General features: G+C 42.4%; 1 protein-coding gene across 2 annotated transcripts in view; it reads left to right on the top strand.

The window, feature by feature from the left end:
* LOC123745579 (ergosterol biosynthetic protein 28 homolog) overlaps positions 1 to 26,530 on the top strand; it is a 44,309-nt gene extending 17,779 nt beyond the window's left edge. The window contains exons 3-6 of one of the 2 annotated variants that reach the window (XM_045726248.2): positions 2,124 to 2,183; positions 9,687 to 9,777; positions 12,710 to 12,828; positions 15,570 to 26,530. In XM_045726248.2, the coding sequence (XP_045582204.1) occupies positions 2,124 to 2,183; positions 9,687 to 9,777; positions 12,710 to 12,828; positions 15,570 to 15,700 (401 nt within the window). In that variant the 3' untranslated portion in view covers positions 15,701 to 26,530. The remainder of the gene's footprint in view (positions 1 to 2,123; positions 2,184 to 9,686; positions 9,778 to 12,709; positions 12,829 to 15,569) is intronic. The other variant, XM_045726249.2, reaches the window with a different exon arrangement.
* Positions 26,531 to 27,500: the final 970 nt, after the last annotated feature.

Raw genomic sequence — 27,500 nt, 5'->3', positions numbered from 1 at the left:
TGATCCTTCTAGGGTTGTGAGATTTAGTTCTATTAAGCTATTCTCGTAGCTTAGTTCTGTTAACTCTGGCACCAATCTTGTTGCAAACTTCTGTACTTTTTTCAATTTATCTTTTATGCCTCACAAGTTGGGGGTTCCATGCTGGTGCTGCGTATTCCAGTAGTGGTCTAACAAATGTTGTGTAGATTGTCCTGAAGGAGTCCTTAAGAGAGAGAGACAGAGAGACAGACAGAGAGAGACAGACAGAGAGAGGGAGACAAACAGAGAGAGACAGGCAGAGACAAACAGACACAGACAGAGAGACAGACAGAGAGACAGACAGAGACAGACAGAGAGTAAGAAAGAGCCTGAACTGCACCTTACAAATTTACACCTTATGCCGTTGCAATTATTTCAGTTGAACAGTTCATTATGGGAGGCATGTAGTCGGGGCAGCCGTTACCACAGTGTTATGGCGCAGTAACGCCACCAGATATTCCAAAGCTGACACCTCTTTACCGCCCAAGCCAGCTTTAGCGCAGCGAGGCCCCCGCAGCCTAGTGTATATACCAGGCTGCCAGCTTCCCTCAACCCCTGCCGCTCGTATAGTGTATATATATACACATATAATACATATAATGGAAGGCAGAGTATGGCCAACAGCCACACCACTACATCACAACACCCAAAAATTCGTCATTTCTGTCCAATTTGTTATATGAAATTAGAAAACAAACGTAATTTTAATATAAATGACCTTCCCTGCTACCTACCACCGGGCCTCCAGCTGGGACTGACTCCAGCTGGGACCTCCTGGGCCAGCTGGGACCTCCTGGGCCAGCTGGGACCTCCTGGGCCAGCTGGGACGTCACACCAACCAACCAAACCTGAAATAAAGAATGATTCAGGCAGACCGCCGCTCCAGTGCCCTAGGCTACGGGCTCTCTGGCAGGCGTGGAGTGACGGAGGGAGGGAGGGCAGTCTGTGAAGGAGGTAGGGAGGGAGAGAGGGCAGCTGTGATGGAGGTAGGGAGGGAGAGAGGGCAGTCTGTGAAGGAGGTGGGGAGGGAGGGAGGGCAGTCTGTGAAGGGAGGGAGGGAGGGCAGTCTGTGAAGGGAGGGAGGTAGGGAGGGAGAGAGGAATAGTCATGCGGACTCAGGCGCGGAAACCCATTGTTAAAATCCGCCACTGGAGAATGTGTGGTGCCAGAGGGCACAATATCCTCGTGTCTGGGGGCGGACGCCGAGCTCTGCGTTATTGGTGCACTCGGTCACAGTTGGGTGTGATTGGGCTTGCTGCTGGAGGAGTGAGGGGCCCCGTGGTCACTCCAGGGTACTCACCGGAGTTCCCTCTAGGCGTCCATATATGCCTTGTGGTACCTCTTAATTCTCTCAAGGTGTACGATTTCTTTCTCGAAGTCTGTCTGTGTGGTGTACGAATATGTCATTATGTTTAATCAGGTTATCTGTGTTTCCAGCTTCCACCGATATCCTCGTGACCTTGTCCTCTAAATTCAGACAAAATTCTTCATAATTGTTAGATTTCGTTTACGCTTGTCCTGTTATCTTGCCCTGCTATCTTGCCCTGTTATCTTGCCATGCTATCTTGCGTCCTGTGTGCCTCTGGTGTCGCAAATTCACACCAAAAATTCTTTCTGATTCCAGTTGTTGCCTTCTATGTATTGAGGAGATTCCCTTTGGTCTCCTGTCATTATTACTTCACACTTGCTGTAGTTGAACTCTAACAGCCACCTTCCTGCTGTCAAGGTCGTCCTGCCACAAACTATAGTCCTTTCCTCAGTCTTTTTTTGTAAGCTGCACTAGGCAGTGATGTGGTGGAGGCTGACTCCATACACAGTTTCAAATGTAAATATGATAGAGCCCAGTAGGCTCAGGAACCTGTACACCAGTTGATTGACGGTTGAGAGGCGGGACCAAAGAGCTGAAGCTCAACCTCCGCAACTACGCGAGTAAAACACACACACACATGCTCATTTATATATTGCAATTATTATTATTTTTTTTTATTACATTTGGTAATTTTTTGAGTTTGTCGATTTAATAAAAAAAATTTCTGTTGCATATATTTTACTTTTATTGAGTTGTGTATTTATTTATATATTTTTATTTGTTTACCCATTTGCAGTGTGTGTAAAGCAGGATGTGTGCATGGGAGTACCCGGCGGTGCCCGGGGCCACGGTACAGGTTCGAACCCTAGTTTATAATGTTGTGTAAACCCCCCCTCCCCCCCTTGGGGTGGGGGGTGTACACTACTGTGTAGCACAAGTACATCAAGTAACACTTCAGACATATAGTAATAATTGTATTTGTGTAGTAGTTTAATTTGTAATTATTCATTTTTTTTATTATTTTCTACCACAGATGTGGCCACATATTTACAGTGCTAACCAGCATATATACACTCAGGGCTTCGACACAGATTCACGAAGCAGTTACGCAAGCACTTACGAACGTGTACATCTTTCCTCAATCTTTGACGGCTTTGGTTACATTTATTAAACAGTTTACAAGCATGAAAACTTGCCAATCAACTGTTGTTATTGTTATAAACAGCCTCCTGGTGCTTTGGAGCTCATTAACTTTTTAATAATTGGAAACAAAGCCGTCAAAGATTGAGAAAAGATGTACAGGTTCGTAAGTACTTGCGTAACTGCTTCGTGAATCTGGCCAATGTGTTGTGGTGGTTGGCAACCCGTTCTCAGAACCTATACCGTTGATAGATTAAGTAATAATTGTAAATAAGAAGCAATAAGATGCTTATTTTAACATACTAAGAAGGTTAGGTGAGGTCGGTGTTTTCTATGAAGCTTTTCAAGGTAAACTAAAATATTCACAACTAATTAGCATGTCACATATGCACTTATTAAATAAGCCAATATTGATAGTAAACAAGTGCGAGAACGGGTTGCGGTTGGGCTCTGTGTAGGTGCTACTGTAATTGTTGGGGTTAGTTACTGTGGTGGTGGTGGTGGTGTGGTGGTGTGGTGGTAGTGGTGGTGTGGTGGTAGTGGTGGTGTGGTGGTGGTCGTTGTGGTAGTGTGGTGCTTGCCTTACAGTCTGGTCACCAGGTGGTGTCTGTCTGTCTGTAGTGACCAGGGGCCAGATTCACGAAGCATTTACGCAAGTACTTACGAACGTGTACATCTTTTCTCAATCTTTGACGGCTTTGGTTACATTCATTAATCAGTTTACAAGCATGAAAACTTGCCAATCAACTGTTCTTATTGTTATAAACAGCCTCCTGGTGCTTCGGAGCTCATTAACTGTTTAATAATTGTAAACAAAGCCGCCAAAGATTGAGAAAAGATGTACAGGTTCGTAAGTGCTTGCGTAAGTACTTTCGTGAGTCTGGCCCCAGGTGTAGTGTCTCTCACTTACAAGTTATCAAGCCTCGCACCTCAGGCGCCAACATATCGCGTGACAAGAAATACCTGTTAACTTTTGAGTAGTTCTTCTGACTCTTCTCCTGTCTTCAAGAGCTCTCATGACTCGTAGCCTCAACCCTTGTCTTAAAGAAACCGGTTCTCCTAACACAACGTCGCATTTTTGACGTACACTCTACCTAAGGCCCAAAAATCGTCGTACTAGAAAATGGAAGCGGCTGGCGAAATTGACATACTATCCCGTTTTCTGTTTTGGGTCCTCTGGTAGGTTAGGATGAAGGGCGATTTAGTACGACAGTTTCTTGACGTTGGGGAACCTTAGGTGGACGAGGAGGCTTGAAGAGCTCCTATGACTATAATCCTTCAAGTTGTGGGCAATCTGCAGGATTTTCTGACAAGTGGCTAATAGAGTTAAACTCCCAGTAAATGCAAGATAACGAGAAAAATACGAAAGGAGATGGGTATAGCGGCCTACGAGCCAAGAGGAAGATAGTTTTGACCCATAGAGGGGAATCTTCAGGGGAGGGATGTCTGACCCCCAGTGACCCCATAAGGTCATCCTTCAGGTAGCTAGACAAAGATATCTTTTCGGGAGCAGGAAGACACAGCTCCACCTTCTCCAGCATATTAAGCTCCAGATATAAGAGGGCTGAGATATGAGGCAAGGCTTTAAATAGCCTAATCTCACAAACGCTCGAGGAATGAAGATCCAGATGAGACATAAGCACAACATACAAGATACTTAGAGCTACTGACATGGTTGAAAATTAAGATTGTTTGATAGGCCTCAAACCTGGTGGAACAAATGATCATAACTGAATACCCTGCCTGTCTACCTACGTCTCTGTCTGTCTATCCTCCTCTCTCTCTCTCTCTCTCTCTCTCTCTCTCTCTCTCTCTCTCTCTCTCTCTCTCTCTCTCTCTCTCTCTCTCTCTCTCTCTCTCTCTCTCTCTCTCTCTCTCTCTCTCTCTCTGTCTCTCTCTCTCTCTCTCTCTCTCTCTCTCTCTCTCTCTCTCTCTCTCTCTCTCTCTCTCTCTCTCTCTCTCTCTCTCTCTCTCTCTCTCTCTCTCTCTCTCTCTCTCTCTCTCTCCCCCCCCCGCAGCCACACACCGAGGAGTTACAGGTATTTACATGGGAGTGTTGACGGAGCCTTTACCCCGTGCTGAAGGAGCGGAGCTGCACGAATTCCTCCCCCTTTCACTCCTTGATATTGAAAGTTTCATATTTACACAGGCGGCCTTCCCGGCGTCCTCTCACCACACACCGCTAGGACACCCCCATGGTACACCAGTACACCCCATGGTACACCAGGGTACACCCCAGGGTACACCAGGGTACACCATTGAATTCTACACCGGTGGGGAGAGACTAGCTCTCTATGACTCCTCTCTCCTTGTCTTCCTCTCTCTTGGTTATCACTTTCCACAAGACTACAGAGGGCAGACGGGACATGCAGAGCTGGACGTCACTCCAGCTTAAACACTTAGGTAAGTAATGATCTTGGACTAGCTCTTGCTATAGTGTCTAGTCTCCGTGAGGACACTGCCCCCTTCCTGCACACTATACAAGTTCTCCAGCCAGCACCTTGTGCTTCAGAACCGGTTTTCTTACCAGCAGGTGTGGGTTGTGGGGGGTTGTGGGGGGTGGTGGGGGGTTGTGGGGGGTGGTGGGGAGGGGGTGAGATAGAGCAGGTCTGGGGTGAGTGATGGAGGCAGTACAGGATGTTGGGCTGGTGCCAGCGGTGAAGGATGCTCCAAGATGCCAAGGATCACAGATGCTGCGGATGCTGCTCATGGCGATAGCGTGGAGGATGTTTGGGGTAGGGATGGATGGTAAGAGTGACTGTAGGGTGGAGGATGTCTAGGATTGAGATGGATGGAGAGAGTGACTATAAGGTTAAGGATGTCTGGGATTGAGATGGATGGAGAGAGTGACTATAAGGTTAAGGATGTCTGGGATTGAGATGGATAGAGAGAGTGACTATAAGGTTAAGGATGTCTGGGATTGAGATGGATAGAGAGAGTGACTATAAGGTTAAGGATGTCAGGGATAAGGATGGATGCAGGGAGTGATAGAACTTACGATTTCCTCGCTTCATGCAGGTCGGCGTTCAATCCCCCAAGTAGTAACCCAAATCCCACCCTGCCGTAAACAGCTCTCACCCCAAATGTATAACAACCTTTCAGTTGAATAGCCTCGTATGACCGGGAAAGTGGTTAAAATCTCAACTGGAAAAAGCGAGTAAAAAGGAGATATGGTCCGCCAGTAACTTTGATGACATATGGCGCCATTAGTGGCAATAGCCGTCTTCATGGCAACCCCCCCCCCCCCCCACGGCGGCCCCCTGGCCCTCTGACGGCACTTGCCAGAGTCAAGTGGATGTCAACTGGCTGCCCTTAACTTGATTGTTATAGACATTATATATATATATATATATATATATATATATATATATATATATATATATATATATATATATATATATATATATATATATATATATAGTGTCACAAACAACACCTCCACCGGTGTCACAAACATCTGACACGTGTCAACACGTTTCCAATGCATAAACTGGGCCAAAATATATATTTTTAGAAGAACATATTCTAACAACAATTAAGAAGTTAGACCTTGAGACGCCACAAAGTTTGGGAATGCAGGAAAACAGGTGAAATTTGTCTTGTGTTGTGGTGCTTGTGTCCGAGTGAGCCATCTTAGCCTGGTCATATCTTATGGCCGGAATTACCTTCATAACTCATTAGAGTATGAGAGCTGGTAGGGTCGTGTTAGGCCTTGTTGGGTTGAGCATTGAGCAATAAAATAGTTACACAGTTGGTGGTACAAGAGACCAGGAGGTCTAAAGTCCTTTACGGTTTCACATTCAACAATATAGTGTTCTAGTGAATGCATTAAAGGTTTATCACAGAGTTTACAATCTGAGTATTCTGGTAGTGGCTCAACCTCACTAACCTGCCAGATGTGTCTATAGCCATATAGCATTGTCAGAGTGATCTGGGAGGCTGGCTTCAGGATACTAAGATGGCTTTCGTGAATCGTAAGTACTTTCGTAAGTACTTACGATTCACGTAAGTACTTACTTACGTGAAAGTACTTTACTTTCGTAAAGTACTTACGCAAGCACTTACGAACCTGTACATCTTTTCTCAATCTTTGGCGGCTTTGTTTACAATTATTAAACAGTAAATGAGCTCCGAAGCACCAGGAGCCTGTTTATAACAATAACAACAATTGAATGGCAAGTTTTCATGCTTGTAAACTGTTTAATAAATGTAACCAAAGCCGTCTAAGTTTGAGGAAAGATGTACACGTTAGTAAGTGCTTGCGTAAGTACTTTCGTGAATCTAGCCCCTTGTGCTTGCCGATTACGATACAAAATAACACGTATCAAATCGCTTGAAACAGGTGAACTACCAGAGAGTTTGAAGACAGCAAATACATACGTCAAGACACACACACACACCCCAAACAAAGTAGACAGGCGGGTCTAAACAACAGGCAGGTGTCCCGCACTTGCTACCCTGGCATAGTCTTGGGGAAGACTGGACTGCTACAAAGGCATCGACGCCGAACCCTGAAATGAGAGGTCTAGACAGACTAGAGAAGCGAGGCAGGAGTGAGAGGGAAGGTGCTTCAGTGACTCAAGGAGTTCCTCTGTGACTTAAGAGTGGCGAGATGTTGCCAGCTCGTCTGCCACAAGAGCCAGTGCTAGGAAATGTAAATGTTTATCTCTGAGAATGTTTGATAATATGTTTATTGCTTGTGATGTGTTTATATGCATGTATTAACACGATGTACTGAACGGGGTGAGAATAGCTTGAGCTACCTCATCCCTTTGTGTGCATTTTTCCTCAATAAACTTATTTCAATTTCAATTTCGAAAAGCCAGTGCTGGGCCCAGACCTCTGATGCATCAAATGAACAAATCCACAAGGGCCGTGACGAGGATTCGAACCTGCGTCCGAGAGCATCTCAGACGCTGCCTTAAGATTAAGGCAGTCTTGCTGTCGATTAAGGCAGCGTCTGGGATGCTCTCGGACGCAGGTTCGAATCTTCGTCACGGCCCTTGTGGATTTGTTCACCTCCTGTATGTGTTTGGTTTATCAGAGAACATACACTCCGATCGCTCAACGTTTGTGGTTAAGATATACCTGATCAACCAGGCTGTGACTCATACGTCAGGCTGAGAGCAGCCGCGTCTAACAGCCTGGTTGACCAGTCCAGCAACCAGGAGGCCTGGTCGACAACCGGGCCGTGGGGACGCTAAGCCCCGGAAACACCTCAAGGTAAGATATACATTATGAGGAAGATAAACCAAATGGAGAACGCCAGAGACCAGATTCACGAAGCTGTTACGCAAGCACTTACGAACCTGTACATTTTTTCTAAATTTTTGGCGGCTTTGTTTACAAATATTAAACAGTTAATGAGCTCCGAAGCACCAGGAGGCTGTTTATAACAATAACAACAGTAGATTCATTAGTTTTCATGCTTGGAAACTGCTTAATAAATGTAACCAAAGCCGTCAAAGATTGAGGAAAGATGTACACGTTCGTAAGTGCTTGCGCAACTGCTTCGTGAATCTCGCCCCAGGATGACTTGGAGAACATTGTAGAATGGTCTTCTCAGAACTGAGAGACATGTGCGTCAGTGAAAGACTCAGCAAACTCGCCACACTTGAGAAAAGGAGCGGCAGAGAGACATGACAACGACATACTAAATTTTGAGGGAAATCGGCATGGTGGTTGAATAATATATCTTCAGAATATCTAGCGTCCCCGCGGCCCGGTCCTCTACCAGGCCTCCTATTTGTTACACCCCCCCCCCCTCCCCAGGAAGCAGCCCATAGCAGCTGTCTAACTCCCAGGTATCTATTTACTGCTAGGTAACAGGGCATCAGAGTGAAAGAAACATTTTGCCCATTTGTCTCCGACTCCACCGGGGATCGAACCCGGAACCTCAGGACTACGAATCCGAAGCGCTGTCCACCCAGCTGTCAGGCACCCTGTAGCTAGGTGGCTGTAAATTGTTAAAGCAAACTCAACAGTTTTAAATATACCTGTAATATAGTATGAGGTATGAACGAACTGAGCCATTACACACACACATACACACACACACCTTGCGGGAAATGCACCTTACGACACTGGAAGACAGAAGAGTAAGGGGGGACATGATCACAACCTACAAAATCCTCAGAGGAATCGACCGGGTAAACAAGGATGAACTATTCAACACTGGCGGGACGCGAACAAGGAGACACAGGTGGAAACTGAGTACCCACATGAGCCACAGAGACGTTAGAATGAACTTTTTCAGTGTCAGAGTAGTTAACGGATGGAATGCACTAGGCAGTGATGTGGTGGAGGCTGACTCCATACACAGTTTCAAGTGTAGATATGATAGAGCCCAGTAGGCTCAGGAATCTGTACACCAGTTGATTGACAGTTGAGAGGCGGGACCAAAGAGCCAAAGCTCAACCCCCGCAACAACACAAATAGGTGAGTACACACGGGTCTTTCTTTCAGTTCATCCGCTTTGTTCGACATTCCATCGTCATTATTGTACATCATCAGTTTCGGTCATTTCATTGATTGTTCTATAGGTGGGTCCCAGCCATGGGGTACTGGAGTGGTTCAGATTGAATGCCAACTTGCTAGTAGGGGGAGAGACCGGCGCTCTACCGTCCAGTCGAAGTGGTTGGGCAGGAAATGGAGGGAACTACCTGACATTTTGAAAGTGGCTAATATGTTATCTGTATACAAGAGACGAGGAAGACATGAACAAATCGACCACAGTCCGGGTTCACTCAACCACTTGGGCTGGACGGTAGAGTGACGGTCTCGCTTCATGCAGGTCGGCGTTCAATCCCCGACCGTCCAAGTGGATGACCATTCCTTCCCCCCGTCCCAACCCAAATCCTGACCCCTTCCCAGTGCTATATAGTCGTAATGACATGGCGCTTTCCCCTGATAACTGCTTCCTACCCTGTATTACTAACAAGTATTCCCTTTAAGACATTAGAGAGACTGACCAAGAGAAGACTCGTCGATTTGTGCCAAGATGACGCCAATCAAACAGGAGATGGCAGGGTAGACTGCATTTTCCTGGATTGCCAGAAAGCCCTTGACTGTTGTTTTGCATTTAATAATCTTAAATTTCTGATATTTGAACAAGAAATGACGTTGATAGGATTCTATGAACGATTCTTAATGACTTGCATTGTTGATGATTGTTTTAGAGGTTGATGAGTAAAGGTGTGTGTGTGTTGGGCTGTTGCAGTGAACCCGGCCATGTCGCGGCTACTGGGGACTCATCGGATACTCAGCGCTCTCATCATGACTCATTGTGCCCTCTGTATTCATCATAAGCCGTGAGTATTGTTTCTCTCTCTCTCTCTGTCTCTCTCTCTCTCTCTGTCTCTCTCTCTCTCTCTCTCTCTCTCTCTCTCTCTCTCTCTCTCTCTCTCTCTCTCTCTCTCTCTCTCTCTCTCTCTCTCTCTCTCTCTCTCTCTCTGTGTGGGTTTCTTTCTCTCTGTCTCTGTGTGTGTGTGTCTCTCTCTGTCTCTGTCTCTCCGTTTCTCTGCTTCTCTCTCTCTCTCTATCTCTTTGTCTGTCTCTGTCTCTCTGACTCTCTCTCCCTCACACACCTACACACCTGTCTGTTTATCTGTCTCTCGACAAGATTTATACCTGTATGTGACTACATGCATGCCTGTCAACTTTTCAGACAGTAGATCGTGTGTCTGTATACCTGTCACTGTATATTATGTATGTCAGTTGTTTCTTGTCGGTATATCTGCTTATCTTGCTCTCAGGTTGTATGTCTGTCTACATATATTCCTGTCTGCCACAGGTGTTTGTGGCAGACAGGCTTAGACAGACAGGCTACGTCTGTCTGCCTCAAAAGGGCGGACATAGAATTCAGTAGTGATAAATATAGAGACAGGAATGAGATGACCTCACCTTTTTGCCTGTCCTGTCTGTCTGTTCGCCTGCCTGTCTAATTTGGTTTTCATCTCTACGTACAAGATCATTTATTTTGATCGTCTGTGGTCCGGAGTGTGATCCTGGGCTGATACACCAACTTTAATATTGCTTACGTGAATTACGGGACATGTTCCATCGCTGAGAAGTCTTTTTGGTATTCTTAAGGCGGGTGTTCGTTCCCACGCGTCGATTTGCGGGTCGCAAGTCAATAGTGTCTCGCTTGTCTTGTATCCTCAACCCCTTGTTGTGTTGTGGTGTGTGTGTTGTGTGTGTGTGTGTGTGTGTGTGTGTGTGTGTGTGTGTGTGTGTGTGTGTGTGTGTGTGTGTGTGTGTGTGTGTGTGTGTGTGTGTGTGTGTTTTGTGGTGTGTGTGTGTGTGTGTGTTGTGGTGAGTGTGTGTGTGTGTGTGTGTGTGTGTAATTACCTAAGTGTAGTTACAGGATGAGAGCTACGCTCGTGGTGTCCCGTCTTCCCAGCACTCTTTGTCATATAACGCTTTGAAACTACTGACGGTCTTGGCCTCCACCACGTGTGTGTGTGTGTGTGTGTGTGTGTGTGTGTGTGTGTGTGTGTGTGTGTGTGTGTGGGTGTGTGTGTGTGTGTGTGTGTGTGTGTGTGTGTGTGTTGTGGTGTGTGTGTGTGTGTGTGTGTGTGTGTGTGTGTGTGTGTGTGTGTGTGTGTGTGTGTGTGTGTGTGTGTGTGTGTGTGTGTGTGTGTGTGTTTTGTGGTGTGTGTTGTGGTGAGTGTGTGTGTGTGTGTGTGTGTGTGTGTGTGTGTGTGTGTGTGTGTGTGTGTGTGTGTGTGTGTGTGTGTGTGTGTGTGTGTGTGTGTTGTGGTGAGTGTGTGTGTGTGTGTGTGTGTGTGTGTGTGTGTGTGTGTGTGTGTGTGTGTGTGTGTGTGTGTGTGTGTGTGTGTGTGTGTGTGTGTGTGTGCAAATTTTGTGTTATGCTTCATAAGGCTCGGGTTCCAGACCGGTGCTGCACATTCCAATATTGGATGAAGAAAGGCTGAGCAGATTGCCTTGAAAGAGTCCTGATTTTGGTTTCTAAACTACGTTTAAAATATTATTTGCCAGCGTCCCATATGATGCTGATGTTGCCCTGTTTATGTGTACCTCTCAATGTAGATGTCTCCTGGTCTCCTCTCTCCCTTTCCCATCCTCATTACCTTACACTTGGTAGGATTGAATTCCAGCATCCATTTGTTTGACCACTTCTGGAGTTTGTCAAGGTCCTCCTGTAACTTCCTGCAGTCCTCTTTTTTTGTATATTCCTCATCAGCTTTGCGTCGTCTGCAAACATCGACATGTGAGAAATCAAGCAGCTCATTCCCTCGGGCTGATCGTTCACATACATTAGGAACTGCAGTGGTCCCAGGACAGAGCCTTGTGGGACCCCACTTGTTACATTCCTCCAGCTTGAGACCTCGTCTCTGACTCTTTGTTTTCTGTCCTTCAGGTACTCCCTTACCCAGTTTAGTGTTTTCCCAGCCTGTCTCTCCTTCTTCTATGAGAGTTTTCCATGAACAGTATCAAATACTTTTTGATACGCTAGGGAAAATGTCATCCATTGTTTCTTCTGGCTTTTCATCCCATAACGTTGGTCACCATATGATGTTTCTAATACAAAAAACATTCTGAAATCTTTTATTGAGTTCCTCACAAACGTCATCATCTGTTGTCAGTCCTTCAGGTACTCCCTTACCCAGTTGAGTATCTTCCCCCAGTTATCCCAGCGGCTTCCTCTTCTTGTACTCCAGTCTTTCCTGAGGAACAGCCTCAAGTGTATTTTGACAATCTTAAGAAACTACAGTCTATGCAGTCTTGTGGTATTTAATCTGCCGATGAACTCCATTAAAGGTTGGCAGACACTAACTTCACCATTCTGACTCCATGGTGACCTTTCGTTGCAAAGTTGTTCCTCTTTAGATGCTTTGCCATTCTTAACCTGATTGTTGTTGTTGTTATAGACTCAGCTGCTGGGAACCAAATGTTCCAAGTAGCACGGGCTATGGTGAGCCCGTAGTGGACTTACCTGGCACAGAAGCAAGGCTGCAACTCTCACCTGATTGTTTTGTGACCCACTTCGTGTGGAAGACTTGAGTGACCTGAGTCTATATAGTTCAGAGCCTTGTGTCTGTTCATTTTTATGAACATTGGGATTACGTTTACACCCAGGTTCCTGTGATCATGGTAGCATATGCCATCATGGTAGGAGTAACATGTGGTAGGAATATCACCATGGTAGGAGTAAGTGAGTAACATGTCATCATGTTATTACCATGAAGGGAAAACTACCATACCCACCTTCCATTGCAGGATCCTGAGCATGGCGGTGTGTAGCTGCTTGCTGACGATCGCCGCCAACGGTACAGAGACACTGTGGTACCGTACTGCGCCCATCAACTTCTACACACTCTTCCCCGTCGCAATTGCAGGTGAGTGTTGGTATACCAACATACACCATAACACAAAGTTACCCAACATGGGTTAAATCCCACCACTGCCACCATAACACAAAGTTACCCAACACGGGTTAAATCCCACCGCTGCCACCATAACACAAAGTTACCCAACATGGTTTAAATCCCACCGCTGCCACCATAACACAGTTACCCAACACGGGTTAAATCCCACCGCTGCCACCATAACACAAAGTTAACCAACACGGGTTAAATCCCACCACTGCCACCATAACACAAAGTTAACCAACACGGGTTAAATCCCACCGCTGCCACCATAACACAGTTACCCAACACGGGTTAAATCCCACCGCTGCCACCATAACACAAAGTTAACCAACACGGGTTAAATCCCACCGCTGTCACCATAACACAAAGTTAACCAACACGGGTTAAATCCCACCGCTGTCACCATAACACAAAGTTATCCAACACGGGTTAAATCCCACCGCTGCCACCAAAACACAGTTACCCAACACGGGTTAAATCCCACCGCTGCCACCATAACAAATAAGAGGCCTCGCCAGCCACACGAGGATAACCTTGCCTTCGCCCTGCTGGCTGTGTCCGGCAGTATTTTCCGATTTACTATTGACTTTACGAGTGCGCGTCCCTTTGTTTTTGCAGAACAGTGTTTGGTGGTGATTATTTTGGCTGAATCTAATGTGGCAGGCAGAATGGTGCGCTTGCCATTTGTGTTCTGTTTTTGGACTGACCAGTTAACTTTTTTTTAATTCAGCTAGGCTTGAGCAATGAGTCAATTCACCGGAACATAATTTAGGGATTTATTTTTAGTGTTACAATCGTTTTATTTCCAAATTTTGTGTGTTCTCATCAGAGAAATGGATTATCCTTTTTTATTATTATCTTTTGTAGATTTTAGTATCCTTTATTATATTTATTAACAGAGATCAAACATTATTTGCCCGAAACGCATTGCGTAATAGTGGCTTTAGGCATTGTATGTACTAGCTCTATCTATATATCAATCCATTAATGTAACATCACTTGTATGTATGTACCTTACCTGAATAAACATATTTATTTATTTATTTATTTATTTATTTAACTCTACTGCTTTTATTTTGTTTCCGGCCGTCTGTTTTCTGCTATGATTGAGTGTTGGAGAGTAGAGTTAGTGGTAGTGTTGGAGAGTAGAGTTAGTGGTAGTGTTGGAGAGTAGAGTTAGTGGTAGTGTTGGAGAGTAGAGTTAGTGGTAGTGTTGGAGAGTAGAGTTAGTGGTAGTGCTGTGGAGAAGATTTAGTGGTTGTGTTATAGAATAGAATTGATGGTAGCTACCTGTCTGGCTGTCTCTCTCTCTCTGTCTGTCTCTCTCTCTCTGTCTGTCTCTCTCTCTCTCTCTCTCTCTCCCTCCCTCTCTCTCCTGCCCTCTTGCTGTCGGTCTTCCCATTTGGGGAATTGGAAGTGTAAGCTTCAAATACCACACTGTTTGTCGGCTTTAAGACCCGCCTCACCTTTAAATACCACTTCAGTTGTGGCCTATTCCCTCCCCCCCTTCTCCCTCCCCAAGAATATCCACAATAACTTGGACAATAACATTCATTCTCTGGGATCTTCGGGGGATTGAATTCGACGCTGTAAAACACGAAGCTGTTGCTTTGTTAGCCAGGCCAGGATCTTTTGCAGACCTGAGTTCAGTTCCACAATGATCTAATGGAATGAATGTTATTGTCCCAGCTAATGTGGTTTGCAATACTGTATTTATAATACTGTTTGCAATATATATATATATATATATATATATATATATATATATATATATATATATATATATATATATATATATATATATATTATAGATCTATGACACGGATTATATTAATGGCATGATCCACAATATGTATCTATTAAGCATTATAACACAAATGAGTTACAAACTTGGTTTCAAAAAGGTCACAATGAATCGAACTTAAGCCGCCAGGGCGTCAACCAGCAGCCTAGGTTCGAATCCATGAGGAACCATCAGAGTTATTGTTGAGATAAATATAAATATCTGTGTTTGGGATTCACCCTTACGTTTAAACATGTCTTATGGACTCTGGCCGTAAGGCGTTAGATAAATTAGTCTGGCACAAACCTTATGAATATCCCTTGTTTTATTTTGTTTACTTGGGAAGGAGTTTAAAAATTTACTCTCTAAATTTGGATATAACATTTTATTAAGAATTGTCGTTGTAGGACGTGTTTCGCTGAAGCTCTCTTCAACATCTTCAGAGGCAGATATAGTGTGATTAAATAACAGCAGGTTTGACATTGTGTACACCAATGTACTTAAATACCTTTGTAATTTAATTCCTAAAAGTATTTTCATAATCGTTGCCATGAAAGAAAGTGACTAATGCCTCCTTTCCACCGGCTAACCATAGCCCGTGCTTCTTGCCCCGCTCCTGTGCCAGGTAAGTTACAGGTTCACCATAGCCCGTGCTTCTTGCCCCGCTCCTGTGCCAGGTAAGTTACGGGTTCACCATAGCCCGTGCTTCTTGCCCCGCTCCTGTGCCAGGTAAGTTACGGGCTCACCATAGCCCGTGCTTCTTGCCCCGCTCCTGTGCCAGGTAAGTTACGGGCTCACCATAGCCCGTGCTTCTTGCCCCGCTCCTGTGCCAGGTAAGTTACGGGCTCACCATAGCCCGTGCTACTTGGAAATTGTACCGAGTAGCTGAATCTATAACAACAACAACAACCTTTCCTCCCCCCAGCGGTGACCATCGTAGGCCTGTGCGTCGCTCCCAGCTTCCTAAAGAGCCCCGAGGTAGAGGCCGAAGAGGAGACTCACCTCCTTAGGCTGGGTCTTCCTCGCAAGAAATGTTGGAACAAGAAGCGTACCTGATGTTCCAGAGTTGCCAAGTTAGGTGGCTTGGTCAGATAACGGTGGTCGAGGGGGCAACATGAAGGTCACTGGGCGAGATCCACTAGCTGGATTTGGCTACACTGCTCAAGAGGTTCTGTTTATGTCACATTGTTTGGGGCTAGACTTTTGCTGGAACTGAAATAAAGTTATTTTTGTTAATGATCTGTATTGTGCGTTCTTTGGCTCCAAGTATTTTCATTATATGCTTGACTTCATACTTAGTGCGTCAGTAAAATATTTAAATGATCGGGAAGGTATTGATTAAAAGTTGAATACAATCAAAATGTAAGTCAATTACTGCGTGCCTATTAGGCTTTTTGCAAGATGAAAATGAGATTTAAGTAATTTAATATTGTATCTTTTTACTGATTATTAATGCAGTAAAGAATGGAAGTACAGTATATAACTTAATTACTTCTCTAGTCATTAGCATTACGAGGCAGTAGCCTCAAATAATGATAGCCTAGGACACAAAATAATTACACCAATGATAGATTTTTGTATGACACAAAAAAAAGGGTTTTGGACAACTTCTTCAGCACTTTCATTCTTGTCAGGTTTTCAAAGGCAACACAAGTCATGACTGCATTTTGATAGTTGCTATTGACAAGGGAAATATATATGGCTTTAGCATTTGGTATGTGAACAATAGATACAGTTTGCAAGGACTGACAAAGAGCAGGCAATGCCACTCTGCTACCCAGTGGATCTCCGCTCATTTTCACCACACACCAGAAAAGTGATGTTATTCAACACCTTTGCCTACATATGTAGTTATCTTTGATGCAAATAATAATAATAATAATAATAATTTTAGTTGATTGGTACAAACAGCTGACTTATAGCGAGACTGTATTGCCAATCTCCATCATTAGTTACAAACATATCTGTAACCAATTTAGCTTTCAATTTTTGAACACTATCAACATCAGTGTATACAAGCAAATAACATTATTTAATACTCCGTATGTACTTGTAAATAACATCTGTTAATTTTCCCAATTTAAGTTCTAATTTTAAGCAAATTTGTTTTCTTGATAAATTTGTAAACACGTTTGTAAATAATGCCATTAACTGTACTGCGAGTTTCTTCTATAGGCAGATCAAATAAATTTATAAAGTCATAATTTGTTAAAGAGACAAATGTAAGTAGACCAAGACCCACTTGTTAAGTAAAGACACTGTACTTAACAGTACATTTTTGCACCACAAATTATATAGGCTGTGGCTCAGTCTATGATCTGTGTGCTGTGTGTGTGTCACAGAGGATGTGTCCAGTACTGTGTCACACAGGATGTGGCCAGTACCGTGTTATAGAGGAAGTGGTCAGTTCTGTGTCACAGAGGATGTGGCCAATACCGTGTTATAGAGGATGTGGCCAGTTCTGTGTCACAGAGGATGTGGCCAGTACCGTGTTATAGAGGATGTGGCCAGTACTGTGTCACACAGGATGTGGCCAGTACCGTGTTATAGAGGATGTGGCCAGTACTGTGTCACACAGGATGTGGCCAGTACCGTGTTATAGAGGATGTGGCCAGTACTGTGTCACACAGGATGTAGCCGGTACCGTGTTATAGAGGATGTGGCCAGTACCGTGTTATAGAGGATGTGGCCAGTACTGTGTCACACAGGATGTGGCCAGTACCGTGTTATAGAGGATGTGGCCAGTACTGTGTCACAGAGGATGTGGCCAGTACCGTGTTATAGAGGATGTGGCCAGTACTGTGTCACACAGGATGTAGCCAGTACCGTGTTATAGAGGATGTGGTCAATTCTGTGTCACACAGGATGTGACCAGTACCGTGTTATAGAGGAAGTGGTCAGTTCTGTGTCACAGAGGATGTGGCCAGTACCGTGTTATAGAGGAAGTGGTCAGTTCTGTGTCACAGAGGATGTGGCCAGTACCGTGTTATAGAGGAAGTGGTCAGTACTGTGTCACACAGGATGTGGCCAGTACCGTGTTATAGAGGATGTGGCCATTTCTGTGTCACACAGGATGTGGCCAATACCGTGTTATAGAGGATGTGGCCAGTTCTGTGTCACAGAGGATGTGGCCAGTACCGTGTTATAGAGGATGTGGTCAGTACTGTGTCACACAAGATGTGGTCTGTGGCAGTGTTTCAGCGCTCAATCAGAATAGCAGCAATAGTCTATATAATATTAGTCCCTTTGTCTAATAATCTTAATCTTATATGCACATTACAGTATTATGTTGTACTTCTAAGATATTATAGCGGTATACTGAGATATTGATATAGATGTCACCCAGCAGTATACTGACATACTGATATAGGCGTCACCCAGCAGTATACTGAGATGTTGATATAAGCCTCACTCAGCAGTATAGTGATATATTGATATAGGTGTCACTCAGCAGCATACTGATATATTGATATAATTCTTGATATAGTATTTTCATTTCAGCAGTATACTGAGAAATCAAAATCATAAAAAATATCAAAATATCATAATTTTATTAAATGTTTCTCCTGTCAGTAAATTATTAAGAATTTTAAATATAATTGTATATTAACTTGCATATTTTAGTAACGTTTTATTATAATAAATCAAACGTTTCAGATATTATAATACAAACGAAATATTTACTTATTTATTTGAATTTTAAAATATTATTGTTTTTACCTTTTCTAGAAGCTTGTCATAGTATTTTTACTTTTACTCAAATATGATCATTTACTCAAAATAATAATTTGCTGCTCCGTTGAAGCAGAGCACAATAGTGCCGTATTTAATTGTTTTGCTTCAGTTACTGCTTAATATCAATCTTGATACTTCATATTTATATGCTATGAAACATCTCAATTTAAATGCTTAAGATGCAATCTATTTCAGCTTACAACAGAATATTTCCTCACTATTTTTACGTGAAAACACCCCATTTAGTGAAAAACAAATGAACATCTTAATTGGTTGTAATTACTAGTCATAAATGACAATAAATAAGGTTATTAAATTTGGGGCTCATTGTCAAAGGGACAATGTTGAGGCCATCAGTGGTATATATATATATATATATATATATATATATATATATATATATATATATATATATATATATATATATATATATATATATATATATATATATATATATATATATATATAGCTCAAGAGAACCGTAAAGCACTGTACTTTATATATCCGAGTTTCATCAATATTGCCGAATACATTTATTATATAACTTGTTTGTATTATGGCTCTGTGATTTATGTATTATGTGATGTATTTATTGTATTTGTTTTGTACTGTGCCTTTTCATGCCAAATTTTTCAATGTCATATCTCATATTATGTCAAGTTATTTAGGTTTTCAAGAAAAATGTTAATTAATATTAGAAATTTGTGTTTTGTATCAAAAATTTCAATAATTCACCCATGTCATATTTCTAGCTAACGTGAATGACACAGAAAGTAACTACAGGCACTTATTATATATTTACTAGTATTACGTTGTTGCAATATTTTTTAATAAATAATAAATGTAAACTTTACAATATAGGGTTCTCAAATATCTTACAGGGGTGGGGGTGGGGGGAGGCTTGTCAAACAACCTGTCCTCACACTTGATGCAGGATAAGACGCATTTATAGGAGCAGCGATCTCTAAGTTTGGTCGCTTTAACTAAGCAAACTCGCTTCAGAAATTGCACGATAGTCAGTTGGGAGACTGAACTGGTGTATGTGTGTGTGTGTGTGTGTAATTACCTAAGTGTAATTACCTAAGTGTAGTTACAGGATGAGAGCTACGCTCGTGGTGTCCCGTCTTCCCAGCACTCTTTGTCATATAACGCTTTGAAACTACTGACGGTTTTGGCCTCCACCACCTTCTCACCTTTTGTGTGTGTGTGTGTGTGTGTGTGTGTGTGTGTGTGTGTGTGTGTGTGTGTGTGTGTGTGGTGAATTAAACGGGGAAATGTGAGAGTACAAATTACTGAAGAATATCACTGCTGGGTGATGTCCTCTCTAACACCTTTTGTGGCCTAGGAAAAATCTTCACTATCCGGTACCGCGTGTATTATTGAGATATTGTTTAGTCCAATTTCCGTGGAAATTAATTGTATACTAATTGACTAATCTACAGAAAATAATAATGATCTCAGGTCATGTGAAACTTAACGTCTCGAACCTTTTTCAGGCGATGAATGTGATTGTTAATTTTAAAGAGATCCAGTACATTTCCCGGCCTGATATATATCAGGATGGTATAGAATATGGTTATATTCTATAAATATAACCTGGGAGAGGATTACAAGGTAAATAGAACAGCCCATCCTCCAAAAATCATATTGCTTTTACCAAGTACTTGGTTGAACGTACAAAAATGAACTGTTGTAACAACAATGTCGACGTTTTGTATTAATGATTTGGTAGAGAGCTCGAAAACAAATATGCCAAAAACTTGACTTAAACATTCCTAGATCTAGTATAGCACATATATGTATCATATTAGGCTTATATGAGCATATATTAGGCTTATATTAGCATATATTAGGCTTATATTAGCATATATTAGTCTTAGGATTGCTTGGACAGGCTTGGTTAGGGGTCCTACTTGGCCATTTCTTAGTGCCATCGGAGCTAATTTAATTAAAACATGAATTTTGTTTTCGTCCAACAATTCATTTTTGGCCTTTCGTCCAAATAGTCGCCATAAGTACTATTATTTGAAGAGGATGGACTGAAAGGGAAAGTATAATGACCACTTTGTCACATCTATAATTAACTTAATATTTTTTATTGTTGTTGAATCGTATTAAGAAAAAAAACGACGGCGCCCTACCTTGAGGAGGCGCCTTGTACATAGGTAATTCAGTAGCAATAGCTGGGTAATTGACGCTGTTTGATGTCTTTGCTCAGCACTTGTAATTAATTTTCTAATGAAATAGGTTCCTAAAATATTTGCACACACACACACACACACACACACACACACACACACACACACACACACACACACACACACACACACACACACACACACACACACACAGACGCGTGCACCCACACATAAATTAGTTAAAAACTTTTATTTTACACTATAAATTCCATTAAATTTCACCCAGATTTTGCACAAATAAAATAATTAGTCATGAATTGTTCATCACGATGAATGTTAAGCACAATTCTGAACACATTCAAATATAACTTTTTTGGGGAGATATTGTTTGTTCTCCTGACTATTGAAGCGAACTATATAATGAACAACAAGCACTGAACATTTGCAGTGGCATAGACTTGCTTCCACAGGTGAATGTTCTTTGTCATTTCATCTGGTAGTAAGCTTATAGATCTCACGTCAGCTTTCACTAAAGCCTCATGCAGTGCTTGGATATTAAAGCTTAAGGGCTTATAGAGTATAATCAGTAGCTGTGATACCAGGCAAAGTTTAGCAATACTTCTTTAGCAGTTTTTTCTTTGGCAGTCTATTCTGTATATTTGCAATTAATAATAGCAGTTTTGTACGTAGATAACCGGATGAAAAGCAAAGAAAGTGGGTGTTTTCCCACCATTTCACTAATTGTACCGAGGTCACATGATGCATTTTCCAGTGAGAACATAAATATTAAGTATTCATCAGATTGATCAATTAATCCTAAAAATGTCAGTTTTTTCCTTGATGAATTGCACCTAATTATTTGATGGGATCCGCTCCTTCCCACTGCACCGTCAAATATAAACAGAAAAAAAAATATTGCTGGTAAATGCATCTTATATATTTTTGTCCTACGAGTGATATAAAACATGTCAAACTGTGCATGAGTCTTGGAATACCAATATAAGATATGATGTTCACAGTTGGCTCATTTTAAACTATGGGACCTTATCCAGGTAACTTACATACTAGGCTTCTGAAGACAGTTCATATTACATGATATACCAGGCTTCTGAAGACAGTTTATATTACATGATATACCAGGCTTCTGAAGACAGTTCATATTACATGATATACCAGGCTTCTGAAGACAGTTTATATTACATGATATACCAGGCTTCTGAAGACAGTTCATATTACATGATATACCAGGCTTCTGACGACAGTTCAACCAGTTCATATTACATGTTCAGCCTTGTCCCGATAGGTATGCCACACTCTTGTTCATGCTACTGTGTCTACTAGTTGCAAATCAGCTTCGAAGCACGTCAGATATCGCATCATATTGCTCAAATAAATGTTGCTGCAATCTTGCCACCAGTTAGTACCTCCCCGACAACACTGCAGCGGTCCAAGTTGCAAGTCTCTAGTCATACTGAATGTCAACCACAAAACGACATTATTTCGGGACACTTAGCATATTTATGCACTGTGTTGGCCAACTTATATATATATATATGATTCCAGTAGCAAACGGAGAGCATTCTCTCTAGACATAGTTTTCTTACCTAAGTAGTTACTCGTGTCATTCCATCAGGAATCACCAGCATCAGTTGTTAAGTGTGATTAAACACACCGAGTCAGTATTAGGATTACGGATAAGGCCTACATAGCTACCCTTAGGGCCTCCACGAGAGAGAGAGAGAGAGAGAAGATTAAGCCACCCAAAAGGTGGCTTAGGCATGAATAGCCCATAAGTGGTGGCCCTTTTGAGCCATTACCAGTATCAATAGATGATACTGGAGATCTGTGGAGGTGCGACTGCACCCTGCGTGACGGGAGATGTCTCCCGTCCGGGCCTCCACGATTAAGGGCTACCCTTACGGGCTATTCATGCCCGTGCCACCTCTTGGGTGGCTTAATCTTCATCAATCAATCTCCACGATGAAGCATTGCATGTGATCCAGCTTGAGGTTATTTCACAGTGTCTCCACGCCAACTTATGGCCATCATGCTTAACCTTTACACTGCTCAGCCCGGTTGGTAAGACTCATTGTCAGTCGTTTAGTGAAGATTTAAATTAATTTTGTGATGGAATCATGTTTTAAACGTTGGTGATATATGTAGTCACATTTATTAAGGTTCCTGTGTGTGAGAGAATGGGGGGGGGGAGGTTTGAGTGTGTTTGTTTACTCGCCTGTTTGTGCTTGCAGGATCGAGCTTTAGCTCCTGGCCTCCACCTTTCTAGTTGCTGGTTGTCTAATGCAATGATTCCTTTCCTATTCCTCTAGTCTATATATTTTTGAATATATATAGAGGGGATGTGTGTATGTACTCACCTAGTTGTGCTTGGGCTTTTTGGCCCCGCCTCACAACTGTTAATCAACTTGTGTACACGTTCCTGAGCCTATTGGGCACTATTATATGTACGTTTGAAACTGTGTGTGTGTGTGTGTGTGTGTGTGTGTGTGTGTGTGTGTGTGTGTGTGTGTGTGTGTGTGTGTGTGTGTGTGTGTGTGTGTGTGTGTGCATTTTTGTTAGGCCAGAGCTGAAGATCGTAGAGACCCATCTTCTTTAATCGTTTATTTAATATTTATACATTCTATCTTGCAGCACACTGTCTATTTTTGTAGTGCATCTAGTCGTACACAAAGTAATTTAAGAATAAAAACTTTCTCAAATCCCTACAGATGATTGACTAGTTTAAGTGTGTCGTTTGGCTTTACCTGAAGGTACTGAACGCTTCATTATCTTAGGCTTTTCAACCTTGATTCGTTTGAAAAGAATTATTGGTTTACTTTTTCCTCTTTGTCTTCCAGGGTGGATAATCACACCATCGCTGCATACATCATCTTTGGTCTGATATATGTTATATATAAGCTCTTTAGCATTGCATAGATACATTTATATTGTGTTCTAAATAAAGTTTGTTATCTAGTAATTCCCAGAGATTAAGACAGTTACAAGAGGTGTCGTCTGTGGGATTTAATATAACTAATAATATATAAAGGCTTGAGTTTAGGTCCAGATGAAGTTTTGGAATAAAATAAGTTCTCGCAGTTTGTCCTGTTGATATTCCAACGTTTCTATTCCTTCTTTGTTGATGGTTATATGAGCTCTTCGGAATCTTATCATAAACAGTTCTTATGCAGACGAGGAGTCACAATAACGTGGCTGAAGTATGTTGACCAGACCACACACTAGAAAGTGAAGGGACGACGACGTTTCGGTCCGTCCTGGACCATTCTCAAGTCGATTGTGGTGAGAATGGTCCAGGACGGACCGAAACGTCGTCGTCCCTTCACTTTCTAGTGTGTGGTCTGGTCAACATAAAGTCCTTCATTGTATATTTCAATCACGCGCGAGAATATATCTTTAATGTAGATGTCGCTTGGCTCTGGACCAGGTGTATCTAGTGTATAAGGGCACCCTGCGGTGGAATGTTCAGCAGACTCTCCTGGCCAGGGAGAAGACTGGGGATCGAACCCTAGGGAGAGTCAGAGAACTGGACGCCGGGGTCCCCCCAAGCGTCCCTCTGCGTCCAGCAGTAATTGGTGACTTGGGAGGAAAATGATTGGAGAATGTAACTGCAAATAGCCAAACCGGCTGAGGATCTTACCCAAGGGGTTAGGTCCTCAACCGGTTAGGTTAGGACAAATCCACAAGGGCCGTGACGAGGAAAGGAACCTGCGTCCGGGAGCATCGGGCGGTTAGGTTAGGATTTAGGTCTTGGAATCTTCAAGGATTTGCATATATGAAACCTCAACATCTTTCCATTATCATTGCTGCTTTGTTTAGGTTTATTAAACATTTTACGAGCTTCAGAACCTGCCAACCCAAAGTAAATTGTATTAGAAACAACTTTCTGAGCTTTGGATCTCATTAAATGTTTAATAAATGTAACAAAAGCCTCCATAACTAAAAAAAAGATGCACTGGTTTCGATAAGCGGATGCGTATAATATGCTTCATGAATCCCGTCTGGTCTGACGGGTTACCATAGAGATGTGTCAACATTGGGGTCAACAACTTCAGGTGTTGTGTAGTATATATCGCAATATATACCACACAACACCAGCCTAGGCATTTTACGGGCTCGCCATAGCCCGTGCTACATGGACATTTCGTTCAGAGTAGCTAAATCCAAAAAAACAATAGCCTAGGTTCCCTACGCCTATACTGTGTTTACATTCGTGCCAAAGAATTTATACACCAGCTACCTTTTTTTGTCCCTCGTTGAAACTGGTAGTAAACCGCTGTGAAAATGCTCATAATATCCCTGCCGTTATGGAGCCTGATTCACGAAGCAGTTACGCAAGCACTTACGAACCTGTACATCTTTTCTCAATCTTTGCCGGCTTTGTTTACAATTATTAAACAGTTAATGAGCTCCCAAGCCCCAGGAGGCTGTTTATAACAATAACAACAGTTGATTGGGAAGTTTTCATGTTTGTAAACTGGTTAATTAATGTGACCAAAGGTGTCAACGATTGAGGAAAGATGTACACGTTCGTAAGTACTTGCGTAACTGCTTCATGAATCTGCCCAACAGTAAGTGAAGTATTTGCTTAGAATTAATGGTTAGGACAGGCTCTTCCACAACTCTATATATCGTAGGGTGTATACTCTATATTATGCAATTATACCAGGCTTATATATATGCAAAATAGGAAGTAAATAATTCAGGATTTCTACTAATTCCTCTCTTTCTCTCCTTTATTCCAACCACCCAAAATCTGTCAGCTATTGGTCAGTGTGTTGTAATGTTCGCTCCTTCAATGACCGTCTCAATTATTTTATCCCTGGGGCCAGATTCACGAAGTTGTTACGCAAGCACTTACGAACCTTTCAATCTTTGGCGGCTTTGTTTACAATTATTAAACAGTTAATGAGCTCCGAAGCACCAGGAGGCTGTTTATAACAATAACAACAGTTGATTGGGAGGTTTTCATGCTTGTAAACTGTTTAATAAATGTAACCAAAGCCGTCAAAGATTGAGGAAAGATGTACACGTTCGTAAGTACTTGCGTAACTGCTTCCCTGGTCATTAGGCTTGATTGATTGATGAAGATTAAGCCACCCAAGTGGTGGCACGGTCATGAATAGCCCGTAAGGTCATTAGGAAGGGATGAGGGTATATATAAGAGGCGTTGAAGCCTTGGAGAGGCTCTCGGGTGGCTTAATCTTTATCAATCAATCAATCTTGGAGAGGTTCACGGGTTATTCATGCCCGTGCCACCTCTTGGGTAGCCTAATCTTCATCTTGGAGAGGTGGGTGTTCTTCCGCGCGGTAAGAGGACACATTCGTACGGGTTGCAATTCTCCATGCACGGGAGACATCTCCCGTCACGCAGGGTGCAGTTGCACCTCCACAGATCTCCAGTATCATCTATTGATACTGGTGATGGCTCAAAAGGGCCACCACTTACGGGCTATTCATGTCCGTGCCACCTCTTGGGTGGCTTAATCTTCATCAATCAATCTCAATTCTCCGTGAAGCATTATGCCGCTGTGTCCGTCAAGAGTGGTCACAACCTCTGCTCAATCATACTGTTATACCATTCAAATGTTGTGTTATGATGGTTATTATTGGAATTATTATTACTGCGGTTGTTAAGAATGTATATATGTCTGGCTGTCCTCTTAGGTGAGTTATAACATCTCTAGCCTATCGTTACCACTCTCTTTCCCTAACCTCTCGTTTTCTATCTCCCCGCCTCTCGTTTTCTATTCCCCGCCTCTCGTTTTCTATCTCCCGCCTCTCGTTTTCTATCTCTCGCCTCTCGTTTTCTATCTCCCGCCTCTCGTTTTCTATCTTCCGCCTCTCGTTTTCTATCCCCCCGCCTCTCGTTTTCTATTTCCCCGCCTCTTGTTTTCTATCCCCCCGCCTCTCGTTTTCTATCCCTCCCCCCCCCCCTCTTACTGTAACACATGTACAGTTTTATATTATGAATATCTAATAGACTTTATCAACAATATTCAGCAGTTTCATTTCTAACCTCATTGATTAATGTGTGTGTGAAAGACCCAGTGGGACTATAACTTTACCCTCATGTATCACGTCATGTATGATATGTATGACGTTATGTATCACAGGTCTGACGCTACGGTACCATATGTATGGCAGCTGCTACGGGCTGCTTCCTGAGGATGTGTAACAAAAAGGAGGCCTGGTCGAGGACCGGGCCGCGGGGACACTAAAGCCCCGAAATCATCTCAAGATAACCTCAAGATTTCAAGATAACGTAATAAAAAAAACTAGCCATGGGTAAATATATATATATATATATATATATATATATATATATATATATATATATATATATATATATATATATATATATATATATATAAGGCCACTAGAGAGAGAGAGAGAGGCCCTCAGGTAAACTCAGGTAAATTATACTAAATTACGCCTAGAGACTTGGCACCAGCGCTTTTTTGGGGGAGGAGCTTAGAGCTGCAGTGTTGCCGGCGGCCAAGTGCGATATTTTATAACTATTTTGTTTAGTTTTTTAGCCATACTATATGTGCCATGGTATGATTGATCAATTTCGATGCTTAAAATAAACTCTGATTTATAAATTAATAAAACCGTCCTCGTATATATTATATTATATATGGAGGACATGAAGGTTGAGGGATGGGTGTGTAATGGTAGTAATTATATTTGACCCGCTCGCAGGCATCAGTGGCAGCTGCTGATGTCAGCTGACTATATTTATTTCATAATAACGTTACTGTACCATTGTATATTTATAAAACTATTATTCTCTTAAACGGATCTATATAGTAATACTGACTTTCGATGTATCTACTCTGAAATATAAATATATATGCAAATATATGCATGTATATGCTTCTCTGTGTTCTATAACGTATATAAACGCTTGGACACTAGTCAAATCCTTGATAAGGCAGATGGGAGTTGAAAAGACAAACTCAAAA

The sequence above is a fragment of the Procambarus clarkii genome, chromosome 71, assembly GCF_040958095.1.
Source record: "Procambarus clarkii isolate CNS0578487 chromosome 71, FALCON_Pclarkii_2.0, whole genome shotgun sequence".
Lineage (NCBI taxonomy): Eukaryota > Metazoa > Arthropoda > Malacostraca > Decapoda > Cambaridae > Procambarus > Procambarus clarkii.
This window is presented reverse-complemented; position numbering and strand designations above follow the sequence as displayed.